Below are 19,262 nucleotides of genomic sequence, written 5' to 3'. Positions count from 1 at the left end.
TCCCCCAGCTCTGCCCCCACCCCCTGCTCCCTCCCGCTTCCGAAGCGCTCCCTCTCCCCACATTAATCTCTGCCCTGCTCACTGCTGACCCAAGCTAAATGGAGTTTGCCTTTTCCCCTCTCGGCAGTTTTCTGTTGGCAAAGCAAAAAGGATTGCAGCACACACTCACCTCCACCTCCCGCCCAGGGAGGCTCTGCAAACCCAGCACTCCCGCCTGGCACGGCACGGGTGATGTGCACATAGCCAGTGCACATGCGTCCCCCAGCCAGGCCAGCCGTGTGCCTGTCCTGTGCCTATCGCTGCTGCTGCACACAGGCATGCACCTCCCACAGGTATTCATGGCCCTTGTAGAACAGGTGTGGTCCTTCTGTAACCCACAGTGACAAATGGTGACATGGCTGAGTCAGAAAGTGGGATCTAAAGCCTGGGTTACGGGCTGTGGCCAGACAGCTCAGGAAGGAGCGAGCAGGGGCCATCAGAGAACAGCCATCCTGGCATAGGCTTGCTCACACATTCCTGGCCCCTGCCTTTGCCCACCAGGATGCCCCACACACAGAGGGACTCCAGGGTTTCCCATGTGGTACAGGGCTGGGCTGGCACCCACAGGACTCTGAACAGAGAACAGCCCAGGCCTGGTTGTTAGGATGAAACTGAAAGTTCTGCTGGGCCAGCATTGTGCCCTTGACCTGTCCCTAAGGCCTCTGGGAGCCGGCTAGCAACTCCAGCACTGCCAATTCAGCCTTCCGGGTGGACTGGAGACGCCTGGGAGGCTGGGAAAGGTGTTCCACTCCTGTTTGCCTGGGGAGCAAGGCTATGGTCAGTGCCTCCCAGAGCCCAGCCTGGGAGAGTTTGTGTGGAAGAGTTCCTTGTGTCTGAAGAGTGAGCAGCTGCAGGGCAGGCTGAGGGGACCAGGTGCTGCCTGGCTTGAACTCTTCACCCAGGGACCCCGCCTGGGAGCCCCCGCCCCGCCCAGCTGGGCCCTGGCGACCAGCCCTGTGAGAACACTGTGACAGCCACTGCACAGGTGTGCAACTGAGGAGGGAGCTGCTGAGCTGGAAGCCCCTTGGCAGATGCCTGACAGGAGAGTCAGCCCCAAGGGAGACCTTAACAGGTCATGAGGCATTTGAACTGGGGACAGCAGTCCTAGGAGGTGGCAGCCATAGCTTCCAGGGGCCCAGGCTTGGTAAGAGGCCAGACGCCGGCAAGTGGGAAGGGTGTGCTTGTGCAGGAGGCAGATCCCATGTCTCCTAGGCTGCTGTCCCCTCCTCAGGTTTGGGAAAGTTCCAAGAGGTGGGGGGCTGCAGTGTCCTCCCTTCCAGACAGGGCCCGCCAACCCTGTCATGCCTGATTATCACGCAATGGCCTCCTTGATGCACAGCTTTATTAATCAAATTAATAAGCGCTGAGGAGACCTGCCTGACCTTGGCCTGTTCTGCTGAGCTGGGGATTCTCCTAGGAGAGCCAAGGGTGGTTGGTCCACCTGGACCCACTTCCCAGGCTCAGGCTGGCGGGGCCCTTCCCTTCCGCTTCCCAGACACTTGGCTGTGGGTAGGTTCAAACTCAGGGGCTCACCCTCCTCACATCACACCTCCCACCCTATACTCACCCCATTCACCCTCTGACTCCCCACACTGACCTCTACACTCACCCTACACTCACACCCCTGGGACCACTTGCCCATGCCAAAGTGGGCAGGAGGCAGTGGACAGCAAGGCCTGGACCATGGAGCCAGAGCCAGAGCACAGAGCTGGCTGCTCCCACCTGGAGCCCTTGGCAGGGACTGCATAAAAAAGGGAATCTCTGACTAGGAAGGGGGCTACCTTGATTTCATGGGTTTGTTCCCCAGATCCAAGCCTGGCAGATTGGGAGCCTCCTTATGGCCGTGTGAGTGGGCAGTCACTGCCCCCTGGTGGCCACAGGGACAATATCTGGCCAGCACAGTCAGCCCATTGGAGAGGCCCTCTGGACTGCTTCCAAGGCAGCCTTTCTCCTTGCTCTCTTTGGAGCCCAGGTCCCTAGCCCATCTCTCCAAGGGACCTGGGGGCAGAGCTCTTGCCTATGGCCTTGGGGGCCATGCTCATGGCAAGACTGAAAGTGCAATCCTCAATGGTGGGGTCTCCTGGGCAGAGGGTGGGACAGCAAGAACAGGGAGAGGAAAATAAGATGTAGCAGGGACCCTGTGCAGAGGGGATGAGCCTTGTTCAGCCAGGGTTGGGACAGTAGAGGGGAGCTGGCAGGAGCATCGTGTACCAAGCAGAGTGGGGCCTGAGGTAAGGTATGGGTGGGGCACAGTATGGGGGGTTTAAGGGGCCTGCAGTAGGGGGCAGCATCTCCCAGAGAGGTGGCCTGAGTGAGCACTGTGCCTAGAGGGCACTGGGACACCTCTGGGTGTGGGTGAAGTGACTACCATCCCCAGCACTGGGCTCAGACCCACCTTGTCTGACCATAATCTTTAATGGGCATCTCAGCCTTAAGCAGAGCAAGGCATAGCCTGAAGGTCACTGAAGGTGGTGGACAGAGTGCACAGGCCACTTCTGGCTACTAGAACCATGTGAGTACCAGCCTTCATAGACCCCCTGGATGCTTGGAGGGCACAGGCACACCTGGCTCAGGGGCAGCTGCCAGAGTCTCCACCAGTGCTGGGCTGGGGGTGCCCCCCTGTCTTGCACCACTTGGTCTTCGGGCTCCAGCCAAGGAGGGGCAGGGGGCTGGCATGCACGGGGGTTGGTATCTCAAAACCGCACTCTCTCTGGCTCTTCAGAAGCCCCCCTGGGCCCAGCAGAGCCGGCCGGCGGTCCCCCTGCAGCCAGAACAGAGGTGGTCACAGTCAGTGCCAAGGCCCACCCTCATGATAGTCAAGCTGGCAGGGAGGATGAAGCTGTCCTGGAGGTAGCAGGTTGGCTGCGGGTGTGTCTGGGACACTGCTGGGTGAGCACGCATCACCCAAACCTGTGGGTGACTGATCTCTGGACACCTTAGATTTAAGGACAGAGCCCACTGAGGTGGACGGGGGCTTCCTGGGGCACAGGGCAGTGGCTTCCAGGTGGTGGCAGCAGCACAAGCGGCTACTGCTGGGCTACTCCCGGTGAAGGCCCCCATCCTGCCACTTCCTCTCTCGGAGGCCTCTGGAGTATCCAGCGAAAGGCCAGGGCTTGGGTGAAACAAGGAGGTTGGGGGCCCCAAGGGGCTCACCGTGCCACGTGGCTCAGGATTGGGCAGCAGGGACACCACGTGCAGGCTCACGCCCGCCTCGCCCACAGCCCTCAACTGCGCCACAACCTCGGCATGCTTCCACCACTTGCACGGCTGCCCGTTCACTGACACGATGTAGTCCCCCTCCTTCAGGCCAGCTGCCTGCAGGGAACACAGACCAGTGAGGCGGCAGGACAGCATGGCAGGCTGTAGCCCAGGGCTTGGCCTCAGGCCAGAGCCCTTACCGCAGCTTGGCCCCCAGGAACCACAGCAGCAATGAGGACAGGCGAATCTCCCCGGAGTGTGAAGCCAAAGCCGCCCTCTCCTCGGATCATGTGGACAGGTCCCGCCAGCCGCCACTGGTTCTTGGTTGAGAATACAGACAGGGGCCCCTGGAAGAGGAGGATGAGAGCCTCATTGGGCTGTAGTCTGAGGGCTCTGAGCATCCCACTTCCAGCTGGATACCTTGGGACAGGAACTGGTGAGGTGGGTACCAGGGTGGAGGGGCAGGGCCACCATCCAAGATCATCAGGGGCCTGTCTGGACTCCTGTGGTGGGGAACACAGCCCAGCTATCCAGTGAGGGGTGGTGCAAGCTGGGTGCTCACCAGCCGGTGGAAGATGTCAGCCACTTTCATCTGTGACAGGCTAGATGGCCTGACCTCTAGCTTCCGGTGGGTCTTAGCTGACAGGGTAGGAGGAAAAGGAGGAACAGAGGTAAACCCAGGGCTCAAGGGGCCCCATACCCTTGAATTCTGTCCCAGGGGAGGGGTGACCCCGTGCCCACTGGCTCTTCCTGGGACCTCTGGCCTCCTGCCTTGCTGTCCCAGGGCCCCTCCCCCTCTGTGGGCCTCCCCGTCCTTCCCAGTGGGGTTGTCCTTATCTGTGAGCCATGGCAGAGCAGGAACCAAGTGGAGGAGGAGAGCACAGTCCAGCTGGAGCTCCTGCCCCTCAGGCCCTCCACAGGCTGGTGGGACAGGGCCTTGGTTAGTGTATCTTTTTTCTGGTACTGAGAATCTAATCTAGGGCCATACCTTAACCCTTGTTTTAAAATTTTTTCAGACACAGACTTGCTAAATTGCCCAGGCTGGCTTCAAACTTGTGATCTTCTTGCCTTAGCCTTCCAAGCTGCTGGGATCACAGGCATGCACCACTGTGGCTGCAGGGGTTTGGCCCACCTCTCTTGGCCAGGACTGAAGCCTCACCCTGAGGCCTCACCCACCCGGCTGGGCCCTGGCTGCTCACGCTGGATGTCGGGGGCTTCAGTGGCCTCAAAGAAGTCATCCTCACGCTCAAGCTCCGAGTACTTGGCCAGTGAATGTCGCAGTGCCTGGGCCACTACAGCCTGTAGCAGGTCCACCGTGCGCAGGACACGGCACATAGCATGTAGCCGCAGCGCCTCTTCCTGGCCCAGTATGGCGCGCTTCAAGTGGGCCTTGGCTGTACACAGGGCACAGGGCTATCACACATAGCCATAGACAATTTTAGTCTCCGCCCCCAGGTATGTTGCCAGTGTGGGGTATGGCAGCCGGGGAACAGTCCAGACCAGGAGAGCTTGGCCAGGTAAGAGCCCAGGCGGCACAATACCAGTTGGTGACAGTGGGGCTCCCAGTACCCTCCACCTGCCAACGCCTCACCAAGCTTCCTGCGCTCCTCTGGCTGCTGCGGCAGTGGGGGGCCTTGGTACTCGGGGGAACGTGGGGGCTGGAAGACCTGCTCATGCATGGGGAGCTCGCCTTCAGCTGCAGCTGCTGGTCAGAGAGGCTGTGAATGCTGAGCACAAGCCCTCAGCCTGCACCACAAGCACGTGGGGTGGGGACACTCACGGGAGCTGTCGCAGAGGGCCACTGCAGCGTGGTAGTGTGCCAGTGCACGGAAGTGCTCGGCCTTGACGTGCACGAGGGTGGTCCAGGACGGGGGCACATAGTCTTGAACAGGTGGCTGGGCCATGGCCCGGTGCACAAGCCTGTACTCGGCTGCCACCTGCCAAGCAAGTATGTGGGCACACTGGGGTCTCCCGCCCTCCCTGAGAAGCCTTTGCTTTTTCACACCCTGGGCCTAGCCTCTAGTGACCCCAAACCAAATTCTTGTGCCCCAAGCTGAGCCTGACCTCCAGTGCCCAGGGACCCACGTTTCTGCTCTCATTTGTGTTGGCTGCCCAAGGCAGGGACCCAGGACCCCATGAACCAGGACAGTTGCTGGTTTGGGGATTGACACAGAACAGAATTAGTCTGACCTGGCTCCCTGACCTAGCTCTGCCCCCATCCTGCTGACCCTCACTCCTCTGGGCCCTGACCCAGGCCCTCTGCCCACAAGTGACTACAGAACAGCCAGGCCGTTGAGGGTTCTGGGCAGGGTTCCTTGGCCTCACCTGGGCAGCCTCCTGGGCCAGGCAGTTGTGGGGGGTGGCAGGGGCTGGCAGTGAGAGGCCCTCGAAGATGCACTCCTGGGCCTGTGCAGCCATGAGCTGCTCCAATGTGGAGAGAGAGGCAGTACTCATGTCCAGGCTCGGGGCATGGGAGAAGTTCTCCCTCAAGAGGCTGAAGGCCCCTATGAAGTGAAGTGGGTGCTCACAGTGGCAGGGCTTCCCTACACCCACCAGGGCCACCCCAGGGACTCCCAGGAAGGGGAGAGTGCCAAGCTCCTCACGGTGGGGGGGGGCAGCCCACCCGCTCCAGCTCCTGCCCCAGGAAAGGAAGAGAGGTGGACCCACTGTGGATCTGGGTTGCCCTCACCAGCAGCCCTTTGGAAGGCTTGGGCAGCACGGTAGGCACCCTCTGGGTGGGAGCGGTCCTGGCATGCCCCGATCTGTGTGTGGAGTGCGCCGATGTTGAACAGCACACTGCCCTTCTCAAAGGCCAGGGCCCGTTGCTGTGCTGGGACTCCTGTGAGCGAGTCGTACCTGTGGGGGCTCAGGCTGGAAGCAGTTCTCTGGAACCTTGGCCTCCTGACCCCAGGGCACCCCCAACCCCAGCCCCTACCACTGGAAGAGCAGCCCAGGGCTTCGAGCAGGGCTGAAGAAGCGCATGTCCAGGAAGCACAGCTGATTGTAGTAGGCCTCGAGCAGCTGCAGGCCTGCCTCATCCCGGCTGGGGGTCCGCATGGCCTGTAGGACAGAAGTGGCTGTGCCCCACCACCCAGACCACCCCCCCAATTTAGGAGCCTTATGGGAGTAAATGCCATCAAGGGCTTCAGGGTACAAGGCAAGGGTAGCCTGGGGTGAGAGGAGCAAGGTGTGGCTGCATAGAGCCCTCTGTAAGGCCCAGGACCCTGCAAGCACATTGGTGTGGTTCTCCCTGATGTCCTCCCCAGATGTGGGGACTCCTACCAGGTAATCATCTGCCCTGAGCTTCGCCATCCCAAGCCTCACTTTTCTCATCTCTGTCCGGGGCTAGAAAAAGAAGGGCAGAGTGGGGCTGGGAGTAGCCTACCCACCTGCCGTAGGCCCTCCAGCTCCAAGATCTCTGCCTCATAGGCAGCTCCATCCTCTCCAAAGTGACCCGAGATCAGCTCCTGTGGAAGAACTGTGCTGGCCTCTGGGGCACCCAGTGCCTGGCAGTTTTCCCTGGGGAGGAAAGGTCCAGGCGCAGAGCAAGCTTGCTGCCCATGTAGGGCTGGAAGGGCTGAGGGCCTGGTGTATGGACAGGCTTGGTGGCATTGGAACAGGTATTGGGGTAGGTCTGTCCCTTGGCTCTGGGCCCCAAGCCCCTACAGAGCTGGAGCTAGGATTCATGCTGGTGCTAGCTTTATATGCATTCCTTTATTAATCCCATGGCAATCCCAAAAGGCAGGTGCCATCTGTCACTTGGACACACAGACACTGAGGCACAAGGTCAAGTCCTCTTCCATGAGACCCTCTGAGGCAATGGCAGACAGGACATTGCCCTGTCTGAGTCTGAGCACCCTCACTATACTTGGGAGGCTGCAGCTTTTTATAGCACAGCCTCCAACTAGATGTCCCTGAGCCAGCAGGCTCCTCAGCAAGGTGTCCATGTCCTATCATACCCATCCTAGGGCAGGGCCCAAATCCAAGCCCACCAGTCAGATCCACAGCCCCAATGTATGGAAACTAAGTGCAGCAGGAGGAAGGAAGCTTGCCCAGCACAGGACACCAGGTTCTTGTCCATGTCTCTGGGAAGCCCTGGGTCATTCCTTTCTCCCACTGGGCCTCAGTTTCCTCATATGTTCAATGAGTTGGCTGAACCAGAAAGCTTCTCAGGCCCTAGGGCAGGTTAGTGTCCCTCAGTGCTCATAGGCCAGTGTGTACCTTCAAGGGTGTAGCCCAGTCCAGCTCCTTGGTCTCCTTCAGGCCCAGGGGGATCATGGGGACAGTGACACCTTCACTAGAATCAGAAGTATCAGCTCTGGATGTGCTCCTGCAGTGGCCTAGAGTCCACTCCCTGCCCCTCCTGTACCCAGACCTAGGATGCTTTCCTCAACCCATACATGTGTGCACCCCCACTTGCATACACACCCCTTGGGCTTCTCCATGTCCACCATGCTGCTGAGCCCCTCTAGCTCCTCCTTCAGCAACTGAAGGTTGGAGTTGACATAGCTCAGCTCCAGGGCGACTGTCTCTCGGACCTGGTTGTTGCTGGTTGCCCTGGGGAAGGTGAGAGGTGGTCAGAAGCCCTGGCCCACAGATATTATGACCCAGGTACAATGAGGCCCTCCTGCCCTGCAGATCTCCGAAGCCCAGCTCCCAGAGGATGTGTGCTGTGGAGTGGGTATGGTGGGCTGCAGGCCCACAGTTGCCCTGCTTCTTCTGAGTCTTCTCCCTACAATTCATGACCTCATGCAGAGTGGCTGCATGGGGTACCTTGGCTGACATGCCCTCCAGGGAAACGCCCACACAACTTTGTTGGATGAGAGGCAGCCAGACTCTTCTCTGTGTCTTACAGAGGGACCAGGGGGTTCCTGACCACAGTGAGCTGGAGACAGAGGGTGCTCAGGAGTGTCGAGTCCTGGGCTCATGTACAGCCTAGGCTTCTGTGGTCAGTGGGCTCTGAGAAAGAGCCAGAAGACTCTCCCAGTTCCCCAGCCTTGGGATGTCTGATCCTGTGACACGCTTTGGCCTCTTTCTCCCATGCTGGTCACCACGTGCACTCCTCAAGCCTCCCAAAGGGGATTCCAGTTTTGGACCCTTAGGCAGGGCTTGGTTTGTCTCAGTCTCTGCGGAATGATAAGCACACTGCATGGCTGCTGGCACCTGGGTGGGAGCTGCATCACAGCCACTTCCTCACATGTCCTTCTGGATCAGCCACCAGCAGACGCCTGCCTGGTTCATCAGCTTGGCCCTGGTGCTCGTGTGAGCCATGCCCACCCTCAGGGTGGCTGCAGGTGCTCACCTGTAGAGGTTCTCGGCACCTGTCCGCATCCGCAGCTCCTTGCTGATCTGCTGGTGGATCCGGGTTCTGCGGCTCTGCAGCCAGCTGTGCTGAGTCTGTGCAGTGAGGCCACAGGAGGTCACACTCATCCCAAGCCCTGACCAGGCTACCCTAAGGGAAATAGGCTAGAGCCTGTGAAGCAGGCCTGGCTAGGGATATGCGTGCCCAGCTGGCACAGGAACTCTCCCCTCAACACTTCAAAGATGTCAGACTCAGCTCCATGCCAGTCAGCTAAGAGACCCACATGTCAAGTATCTTCCCTGCATGGCCCATCCTCCTCTCACCAAGCACCCTCACAGTATACCTTGCCCAGACTGATCTTAAACTCCTGGCTCAAGCGGTCCTCCTGCCTCAGCCTCCCAAGTAGCTGGTATTACAGGTGCATGCCATAGCAGCTGGCTCTTAAAATGTGGGAGATTATGAATTTTTATTTATGGTGCTGGGGATAGGTCCCCAGGCCTCAAGAATGCTTGGAAAGTGCTTTTCTACTGAAATGAGCCTCTCCCATAGCCCACCTTTCAAGCAAGGTGTAAATCTCTGCCAAGAAGCCCTCCCTAACTAAGCTTTTCTGTGCGTTATCTCACTCTCTGGGGACCCCAGCCCATTCACACAGGGAGCCTATCACTGAAGTCCAGGGCGAGGCCTGTCAATAAGAGCTTGATTTCCATAGCAGGCAGACCTGGGTGGGCTTGGCTTCAGGGCTTTATCCACAAGGTTTTGTGGGGCAGAGTGGACACAGGCATCAAGCAGCACAGGCACCGGGCAACCCCAGGCTGTGGGCTGCAGGGCTTGGGCAGTAGGCACAAAGCCCCATGAGGTAGAGAGAAAGGTGCTGAGTCCCACTGTCCCTTTGGCAGCCCTGGTGGAATCCAGGTTCCTCCTGGATGACATGAGGGAGGTGATCTGGGTTATTCCTGCGCCTCTATCCCCAGCCAGGGGCTCAGTCACAAACCGAGGCTCTATGCCAGCAATGCCAAGCAGTGAGGGTACAAGGCCACAGTGCACAGCTTCACCAGGACTGGGTCACTCCGTAGCCCAGGAAATGTTAAGGACTTCTCAGAGGGTTCCTATCCTGCAAGGTCCCAACAGACAGTTACCAGCCCTCAACAATGCCTTGAAGGACACTGTCCTGGTGGTGTGGGCAAAGAGCTTAATTTGTGCAGTGCCACAGTGGGGCTTGGAGTCTCAACTTGAGGACCCTCATTTGTTCTAGCCCCTCATGCACTCTGAGCAGGGCCTTGTACCTCAGTTGGAGGAGGCTCCTGGACTTTGGCCACCTTGCTTAGGGCTCCGGATGCCCTTCCCCAGGCTAGCTTTCCAAGAGGGGCAGATTAGTCAGCAAAGACTTTCTTTCTTTCTTTTTTTTTTAACGATATCATCAATCTTTTACTTAACTGCCCTTCATTTCGAAGGAAATGATACAATTTCAAATTGGAACTTCCTTCTCAAGAATTAGTGGAAGAACATAACTGATTTAACATACAACCTTCAAGAAAAATAAAGTTTATACAATTCATTGGGAAATAAAATGCACTGAAGTCTATCCTGCAAGTTAATGTAATTTTCCATGGGTCACAAGTAATATAGCCAAGAAAAATATACAATGAATAAATCAGTCACGTTTATAGTTATTCTGATTTTAAAACACTCACAAATGAAATCTAACTTTCCAAATAATTTTATGACCATGATAATGCTAGATTGTATTCTAATTTATATTAAAAAAAATGGTTACACAAGCACATAATTATCAAGAGTCTTCAACACAGTGGATCCCATTTTTTTAAAGAAAAAAAAATTACAAAACAAGTAGTCCTTAAATTTTCTTAGCTTTCCATATGTAAAGACTTTCTATAGGAGGGGGCACAGGCTGAGACAGGAAGGCAAGAGGCCTTCAAGTGGTTCCTGAGAACCAAGGAGAGGGGGCTCACACTGGACAAACAAGGGCAGAAAAGCAGGGGGCTGGAGTGCCTCCTGTTAGGGACCTGGGCCCACTGATGGAGGAGGAGCGGAGCAGAGCAGACCCCAGCCTTGCCTCCTTGGCTGCCCAGCAGCTGTGCTGCAGGGCCTGTGCTGCTTTCCCATGGCACTCCATGCTTGCCTGCACAGGAGGGACAAGATGAGGCCACCTGTTCTCCTCTCCATGGGGGTGAGGATCTGGGGACGGGAGGGGGATCCACTGCCAGTAGCTAAACACTCCTTCCTTCTAAAGGTCCCCCTGCAGGTTCTGAGGGCTCTGATGAGCAACTAGAGCCAGGCCACTATGAGGCCCTGGCCACTTCCTTTTCTTCTTACCCTCAGTGTTCCATGAAGCCTCCTAACTATGTCAGGGAAGAGGGTGGAGGACAAGCAAGCCAGAGCTGGATCAGTGGAGTGGAATGGACTCCAGAAGCTGGTGGCCCACACCCAGTTTTCCACACTGGGCAGAGGGACATGCCCATTAGTGAGAGACATGGATGACAGGGAACCAATCCGCTCCCGGGACAACCTCCTACTCTCTGGAAACATAGGCTATCCAGCCCCTCCCTTGTGCTGTCAACTATACTGTGATATTCCTGTCTTGCTGTATGCAAAAGGGTGAACCTGTTATGGTCTCTGTTGTCCCAACAAGGGTGTACCACCCAGGGGCAGGATTTGGCCATAGCCTGAGTGGAAAGGGAGAGGGAAAAGAAAAGCAGACACCTCCCACACCCACCCAGGGGCATGGTGTAGGCAGTGGCCTCTACCTGGGATTAGCAAAAGGGAGGGGACAGCAAAACAGAGCAGGGCATCCCTATACCTCCCCAAATTCCCCCCAGCTGGGGAAGCTCCCTGCGAGAGGACCTCACCCTAACAGACAAGCTTCCCCTTCCCAGTGCCAGGCCTTGGGCACCCTGTTTGTCAATGCCCACCTATCTCAGGGAGCCCTGGCTCTTACCCTCTGTGACTTTACTTGAACACAGAGGACTTGGAGGGCACATGAGGGTACCTCACCAGCCACCTCTGTCCCCTAAGCAGCATTTAGGTAATAGGGTCTAACAGGCACTGTTGCAGAGAGTCTCCTAGAACACAGAGGCTACAAGCCACATACATGAAAGTTGGACTACAGAGTGGCATGCACACTAGCCACAAGTTAGGGCAGGTGTCCTCAGGACCTGCCTCTTTTTATGCTCACCAGGGACACCTAAGCACTGCCCCACTCCAAGTGGCCAGTAGGCCAGGCCCAGGAATGTGGGTTTGTAACAAGCCCCCAGAGCAGTGGTGGTGAACCTATGGCACATGTACCACAGGAGGCTATCACTGAAAGCTCTAAAAGATTCACCATCACTGACTGAGAGCATACTGGTGTCCCTCCAGGCAGGGGACCCTTGAGCTGACCTGTCTGCTGTACTGGAAAGCAGATCAGAGGCACAGCACCTCCCTCCCTGCTGCTCTGTCCCTGGCTTCTCCCACTGGCCTTCACTGACCCCTCAGCCCCGTGACCTCCTTAGGAAATGGTGAGTCTCAGCCATGGCTGTACTTCCCTATAACCTGGGCTGGCCGGGGATGCTCCCAAGAGGCTGGTGCCCAAGGGTGGGGCTTCTGAGACACTGCAGTCTGGGGGAGGGCATCAGTGAGGACAACTAACTTGGGGTTATGACCAGGCCCCTTCATGCTCCTGGTGAGTAACTTTGGGCCACTTTCTCAACCAGTTCAGTTCTTTTTTTTTGGGGGGGGGGTACCAGGGATTGAACTCAGGACTTTGTGCTTGCAAGGCAGGCGGCAGCACCACTGAGCTAAATCCCTGGCCCATCACCCAGTTCTTCAGATAAACAGAAGCCGAGGGCCAGCAAGGAGCTCACATGGCATGCTGGGTGGAGGATGAGCACTCTGGTGCACCCATTTCACTAGGCCGAGCACCAAATAGGCACTCACTGAATGCCAGCACTCTCTCCTGCTGTGGTGTACTCTAGTTGCACAGATCTGTGCACAGGGGCTACAGATCCAGGCATGGCCTTTACATAAACAGCTAACTAGTTCTGTCCGACTCAACTCTGAGCAGAATGGCTGGTTTAAATGCCTAGTGGGGGTTATGGTCTTGCTCCAGCCCAGGACTTTCCAGATGTAGAGGCTGTCAGGCTGTGTGGTATATCTTAGGACCAGCCTGAGTAGGGCTAGGGCCCAAGGCAGCCTCCCATAGGTACCCCTAGTACCCTAACTGCTTCTGGGTCATACCAGGAAAGTGCGTACATACAGATGCAGCACAGAATGACCATAGGAGCCAAGGGAGGGCAAAGAAAGAGCCTGGTGGCCCACAGCATGAAAAGTGGGCCCTCTGAGAGTCCTGGCACATCTTGTTTGTGCAACCTCCCAAACATTCTTTCTACCCAAGGCAACATGTGCTCACTCCAAAGGCCACTTTCAGGCCACCCTTCGAGGGAGAGTTCACAGAGGGCAAGGGACAGGCTGCTTCCCTCTCTCTGGTACCTGTTAATTGCTATGGCATCTGGTATGCTGGGAGGAGGTGGGTAGGGAGAGCCTTTGGGGGCCTGGCCTGCATCACCTGGCTAGCCCAAGTCCTGGCCGATACCTCACTCCTCTACCCAGAAGACCTGGGCCTCAAGGTACACAAAAGCTGAACTGAATCAGTGAGGTTCTACTAGTCTGACACCTAGAAAGAAAGAGGGCAAAGTGCCATGGCAAAGGCTTGGTACTAACAACAACAGTCATTCTGCTTAGCAGCCCTTGTAGGGGTGGCACCAACACTGGGGGACCTCTCACTGACCCCCCACCCCCAACACGCAGGCTGGGGCTGCAGAGGAAGCCTTCTCAGGCACAGGCTGAACCGAATGTATTTCCAAACTCCAACGTCACTTCCCCAGGGCTCCTGGAAACTAGGTTACAGTCAAATCCGGGGTTAGGGCCTTCAGAGACCGGAGAAGTTGAGGAAAGCACCACAAAGACAAACTGCCCAGAGATGATATCTAAGAGGCTTTAGCTACCTGGTGCTACAAGCTACATCAAGTGGACACCCAGTTCTGGAGCAGGCGCACAGGGCAAAGCTACAAAGAAAGCTTTATGGTTGCTAGAAACAAGCCTGAGCTTACGTGGTGAAGCTGTCACTGATCAGAACCCACACCTGGTACCGGGGTTCAGGGAAATGACAGCCCAGACCTCGGCTCCCACAGAAATTTCCTCTCCTCCCCAAATGGGACCCCTAAAAGGGGCGGGGAGAAGCCCAGAGAAGGGACACAGGCTCTGCAGTCCCCTTGGGGCCTCAATTTCCCCAGTGCTGGCATCCAGGGTCGAGTAGGGCACCGGAGGAGCGGTCTGGAAGGGCGCACACCGGGACGCGCCTCCGAGCACAGGGCAAGAGGTCGGGGGCCCGCACCCCTTCTCCGCGACCCACCTTGAGACCGCTGCCGGCTGCCTGCAGCCGCGCGCCGTCCTCGCCTTCACCCTGGCTTTCTGGCCTCTCCTCCAGAATCATCGTCGTCCTGCCGAAAGCCGGCCCGGCGAGTGAATGAAATGCCCCGGACGCCTGCGAGGGAAGCCCGCGACTGTAACCGTAGCTCCTCAGCGGTCGCCACTGGTCGCAGCTCTGAGCTTCTAGCTAGAGGGGAGGCCTGCGGGGTTTGGGCGGTGGGTCGCCTGAGAAATTGGCCACTATCCAATCGGCGGTGGTAGCTGCCCCGACGGACAGAAATGTCTACCAATCAGACCTCAAAGAAGGGGGCTCCGGGAAGTAGCCCCGCCCTACCCCCGGTGTTGGCTCCAGTAACCCCTGGCAACCGTGTCCCCCAACCCCGGCGCCGAGAGCAGTGCGCATGTGCACTGGCTGCTTTTAAACTAGCGAGAAAGTTAGCCGAGGGAATACTTCGTTGGCAGCGGGGTGGCGACGTGGGCGTGGCCACAGCCCTGTACTCAATCTGGGGCTTTATTCCGTCACCCTGGTAGCGGGACCTTCCGAGAGGACCGCATCAAAAATGTTTACAATGGAGTTTTTAAACGGTTAGAGACCCGTGCTGTGGGAGTTCTGAAACAATGCCTGATTTCTTCCCTGCCCAGCAGAGCTAAGCTCTGCTCCGACGCTTGTCCGCGAGCCGCGGGTTCCAGAACCCGCTTCTGAACCGTCTACTTCCAGAACCTATTTATGGCACTTGTTTCCACAGTCTGATTCCTCTACTGACCTGTTTTCAGAACTCACTTTCAGAACAGGCTTGCCTCTAGCATCGTTCGTAGAGTTGGATTTTGTCCAGAACCCTCTGCGTTGCTGGCCCTGCACCGTGTCTGCCGGCGCTTTCATCAGCCTCTAGGTTCTGGCGGCTCTGGCCACTCAGGTTTAATGTGCAAACACACCCTTTGCAAGCAGAAAGATGGGGTGCAGGCAGTGACCGCAGTCCTCTTCGAGTTCCTCTAAAGTTAGAGTCCTACAGGCCAATTGTCCCACCCAGGTCACTATTGGCCTTTTTTGAGCTGGGGGTTTAATCTACACCCCCCCCCACGTTGGCCTTGTCATCCTCAGATCTAAATTCTGTAAACTAAGCTCTTTGGCCTATCTGCAGTGGCCCCCTAGTAGCATCGCTCTCATCACGCCCCTGCCAGCCACTCCAAATCTGATCACGACTTGTCCTTTCTTGGTGGGCTTTTTGGGCTCTCAGGCATTTGCTCCCTTGCAGGTGCTTCAACCTTCTGCCTGGTGGATCCCCACCTGTTCTTACTTCCCTCTGCCACTGATGGCTTGACGGCCAAAGTCTCTCCATTTTGTCCATCTTTCCTGTGGGCTCTGAAGCTGGCCAACAGCTCATAAATTCACAGTGAGTATACAAGTGTAGGGACATCAGCACAAGTTATCTGGCATATTTGTCGTCATCCTGTACCAGCAAACGGATGCAAACCCTCTTAGTGTTTCAGACTGTTCTGTGTGTACAGAAGGCATCATTAGTATACTTTAGCAAGCATTTGTGACCAAAATAGTGCTCAGTGCTTAAATACTCCTCTCACTTTCAGCAGTTCTTCAGGGCTGCATAGATCAGCAGGCAGGGGCCGCTGGGAGACTGGAAATTCTAGGCTCAGGTAAACATCAGGTTGGAGCTTAGAATAAGGTCATTTTCAGGTATGGGATATGGCATCAACATTTCTCTCTCTCTCTCTCTCTCTCTCTCTCTCTCTCAGAAAGCCACTGATAAAGGCCAAAGAAGAGAGGGATTAAATCAGTGATATACTCAGATGTTAAGCAGTTAGACCTCAGTGGTTGTGTCTCGGAATTCACTGATCTCCTTGGGGTCATCACTCTCACACTGGAAGAGATGGCCATGTGAGCTGTGCCAGCTCACTGAGTGAGTGAAACCACAGGCGAGGCAAACTTAGAAACAAGTAGGGGCCTATCTGGCAGGGTCCCCAGGAGTTGGGGAACAGCCAGGCTGGTGGGCTGTGGGTCAGAAAAGCCCAGGAAGGCAAACTGATAGACTCCCTGGTGTGTCTGAATACACTGAGATATCCTTGGTCTGCAGAGAGCTTGGGGTTGAACTGATGAAAGGTAAACACTAAGTAGTGCAATGATGACAGAGTAAGACAACTGTGAGCTCCAGAGAAAACGAAAATGCTGTGAAGGAAATAGAAAGTGGCCGTTATGGCTTGGATGTGGCTCAGGGGTATGGCTCTTGCCCAGCAAACACAAGAGCCCAGGTTTGATCCTCAGCATTGGAAAAAAAAAAGAGTAACAATTGATTATTACTTGAGTCAGCTGTATACTGTAGTCTTTTTTGTTTTTTTTTTTTCCTTGAGACAGGGTCTTCCTATGCAGGCTGGCCTTGAGTTCACTATGTAGCCCAGGCTGGTTTTAAACTTGTGGTGATCCTTCTGCCTCAGCCTCCCAGTGTATATCAGTAGGTAACCCCTACATTAGAAAAAATTGTTCCAGATCTTGGATTTGGTTTAGTGGTAGAGCATTTGCCTATCATGTAAGAGCTCCAGGCCCTGGGTTTAATCCTCAGCATTACAAACCAAAATAAAACAAAGTAAAAATGAATGTTCTATAAGCAGGAAGAGAAGCCAGGTGGGTAGAGCTGTAGAATTAAATACTAGATGATCAACTCAAAGAATTAGGAGGCCAATAAGCCATGGTGGGGTGTGCGCTGTTTGCTAAGCAGGTCTTCTAGAACTACTTGGCTTATCAAACTATATGTGTATATTATCCTTATAGCAGTAAGGTTGCCAGCTTTTTTGTTGTTCTTGTTTTTATTTTTTGTTTTTTGCTTTTGTGACAGGGTCTCACTATGTAGTATAGTTCAGGCTGGTCTTGAACTCACTATTTAGCCCAGGCTGGCCTCAACAATCCTCCTGACTCAGCCTTCCAAGTGCTGGGATTATGGATAGGAGCCACTATGCCCAGTAGCCAGTTTATTATTTAATTAACTAATTTATTTATTGAGACAGGATCCCACTATATAGTTTAGGCCAGCCTTGAGCTCACTGTAGCCTGGGCTGGTCTTGGCAATCCTGCTTTAGCCTCCCAAGTGCTGGGATTACAAGTGTGAGCCACCATGCCCTATTTAGCTTATTTTTTACAGTAGATATCTAGAAATTTACAATTTAGAAGGCCAAGGGCTGGGGATGTGGCTCAGTGGCACCATGCCTGCCTGGTTGCTCAAGGTCCTGAGTTCAATTCCCAGTACCGGGGGTGTTGGGGGGCAAAATAATTGTGCGTGGTGGCACATGCCTTTAATCCCAACACTGGGAGACACTGAGGCAGGTGGATCTCAAATTCAAGGCTAGCCTGGGCAGTTTTATTGAGACTTTGTCTCAAAAAATAAAAAGGAAACTGGGCATGGTGGCAGATGCCTGTATTCCTAGCACTTGGGAGGCTGAGGCAGGAGGATCACCATGAGTTGGAGGCCAGACTGAACTAAATAATGAGACTCTGTCTCAACAACAACAAAACAAAACAAAAAAAGAGGAGCAAGGATGTAGCTCAATAATAGAGTGCTTGAGTATCGTAGATACTGTATTAGTAATTTAAGATTGGAATCAATAAAAGAATTTGTGATGGCCACAGTCTTGATACCAAGTGAAATCGGGAGTACTCAGTGAATTAAAGCTGATGAGGTTGATATGGCATTTGAATTTAGGGTTGTTTGTTGTAGAAAGACATGAATGTGTCCAGTCAGAACTGTGAGGAAATGAGTTTGTTTAAGCCATCCAGTGTGTGGTTCTTGCTGTGGCAGGCTGAGCTGATTGAAACTATATAAAGGCCAACTGACTAGAAACAAACACACAAAACTAGAAATTTAAATTAAGATGTTTCATTAACAAATGTGACAAGGAAGCTGCTGAATAAGACAGACATGATCTATGAGGTGGATATAATTTTACTGAACAACTTAAAACCAGACTTGACTGGTTTGATGGACCATGTATCTTTTTTTTTTTATTTTTTTGAGACAGGGTCTCACTATGTAGTTGAGACTGACCTGGAACTCACTATGTAGTCCAGGCTGGTTTCAAACTCACAGCAACCCTCCTGCCTCAGCCCCCTGAGTGCTGGGATTACAGGCGTGAGCCACCATGCCCAGCTCCATGTATCTTAAAAATATGTAATTCTTTAAAAATGCCAGCTCTCCCTAAAGGTGTCTTAAAGGTTTCTATGTAGACTATTAAAAATGTCAGGAAAAAATAGGAGATAATTTTTATAACCTCAGGATTGAAGGAATATTGTATATCAAAACAGAAAATCCAGGTACCAAAAAGGAAAAAACTTGAAAATTTCACCACATAAAATTTTAATATTTCTTTTTTTATTTTAATAGTTCTAAATTTTTAAAAAAATATTTCTGGCACCAAGTGGCACAATGCTGGAAGTGAAGCATAATGTCCAGGCCTGTGAGTGGTAGCATTGGGTGGCAAAAGATGATGGCAATCTGCCCAGAAGAATTCTGAAAACAGAATGCATAGCCTGAAAGTGGAATGTGGGTCTCGATATCCAGGTGCTCCTCTGTCAGTCAGATTTGTACCAAAAATTAATATGAATGGAATAAATCCAGTGGAATGGGAGATGCACGGAAGAGATCAGCGTTAGCAAAATGGCAAAATCTTTGTACCATTAAAGTGGTACTTCAAGAGCTAATATGATGTCCAAAGAAAGTAAAAAGCTTCCACAACCACTAGAAGGACAAGCATACAATAATTAACTTTAGTGGATTGCAAACTTTTTTCATACCAGGTGTGGTAGCCACACACCTGTAATCCCAGAAGTCAGAAGGCTGAGGCAGGAGGATCGCCACAAGTTTGAGGCCAGCCTGGGCTACACAGTGAGTTTAAGACCATTCTGAACTACATAGTGAGACCCTGTCTCAAAACAAGCACACAAACAGAAACCTTGCCGTAAATAAACAATTGTCTACTCATATTAATGTCTTAATTAAATATCACAATGCAAAATACCCACACATCAAGTAAAAGAATTCCAGTTGGACATTTGTAAGAATATATATTTTATATATAAAATTATGTTTTCAAGTAACAGGAGGAAAAATGCTGCACAATTCCTCCTCTTTTTTTAAAATTACTTTTAATTGACAAGATTCACACTAATAACAAAAACATACTTGTAATTGTTTTCTTCTCTGACCGTTCTTTTCTGGACCGTCTTCTTTCTGTTCTTAAGGCACTGTCATTTAAACACGAACCTGGAGTCCTCCAAGTAGAATTCAGGTTTACCAGAGGA

At 53.9% G+C, this 19,262-nt stretch overlaps 1 protein-coding gene and 1 pseudogene across 6 annotated transcripts; one reads left to right on the top strand and one right to left on the bottom strand.

Annotated features, from left to right (window-relative positions):
- Positions 1-1,369: 1,369 nt before the first annotated feature.
- Rhpn1 (rhophilin Rho GTPase binding protein 1) lies at positions 1,370-14,339 on the bottom strand. 6 transcript variants are annotated; one of them, XM_010639248.3, is made up of 15 exons: positions 13,947-14,339; positions 8,540-8,634; positions 7,666-7,794; positions 7,459-7,534; positions 6,627-6,704; positions 6,173-6,297; positions 5,927-6,093; positions 5,563-5,741; positions 5,018-5,174; positions 4,829-4,942; positions 4,437-4,631; positions 3,800-4,158; positions 3,438-3,584; positions 3,193-3,354; positions 1,370-2,800 (listed from the first exon to the last, which is right to left on the bottom strand). In XM_010639248.3, the coding sequence occupies exons 1-15, from the start codon at positions 14,025-14,027 to the stop codon at positions 2,609-2,611; spliced, it is 2,256 nt and encodes a 751-aa protein (XP_010637550.1). In that variant the 5' UTR covers positions 14,028-14,339; the 3' UTR covers positions 1,370-2,608. The 6 variants fall into 6 exon arrangements, with proteins under 6 accessions (XP_010637550.1, XP_010637551.1, XP_010637554.1 ...); XM_010639249.3 differs by having other exon boundaries at positions 4,829-4,939; XM_010639252.3 differs by having other exon boundaries at positions 3,800-3,876; positions 4,829-4,939; positions 13,947-14,329.
- LOC104872910 lies at positions 14,243-18,726 on the top strand (annotated as a pseudogene).
- The last annotated feature ends 536 nt before the right edge of the window (positions 18,727-19,262 follow it).

The sequence above is a fragment of the Fukomys damarensis genome, unplaced genomic scaffold (genome assembly GCF_012274545.1).
Source record: "Fukomys damarensis isolate Sample0158 unplaced genomic scaffold, DMR_v1.0_HiC HiC_scaffold_5, whole genome shotgun sequence".
Taxonomy (NCBI): Eukaryota; Metazoa; Chordata; class Mammalia; order Rodentia; family Bathyergidae; genus Fukomys; species Fukomys damarensis.
Note: the sequence above shows the minus strand (reverse complement) of the source record. Positions and strands in the feature narration are given on the sequence as shown.

Excerpts from the sequence above, each read along its gene's own strand:
- Rhpn1 (XM_010639248.3), bottom strand. The coding sequence starts at position 14,027 with ATGATTCTGGAGGAGAGGCCAGAAAGCCAGGGTGAAGGCGAGGACGGC. Across the intron at positions 8,635-13,946 it reads CAGCCGGCAGCGGTCTCAAG|ACTCAGCACAGCTGGCTGCA; the intron begins GTGGGTCGCGGA and ends CTCACTGCACAG. Across the intron at positions 4,632-4,828 it reads AGAGGAGCGCAGGAAGCTTG|CCAAGGCCCACTTGAAGCGC; the intron begins GTGAGGCGTTGG and ends CCCTGTGTACAG.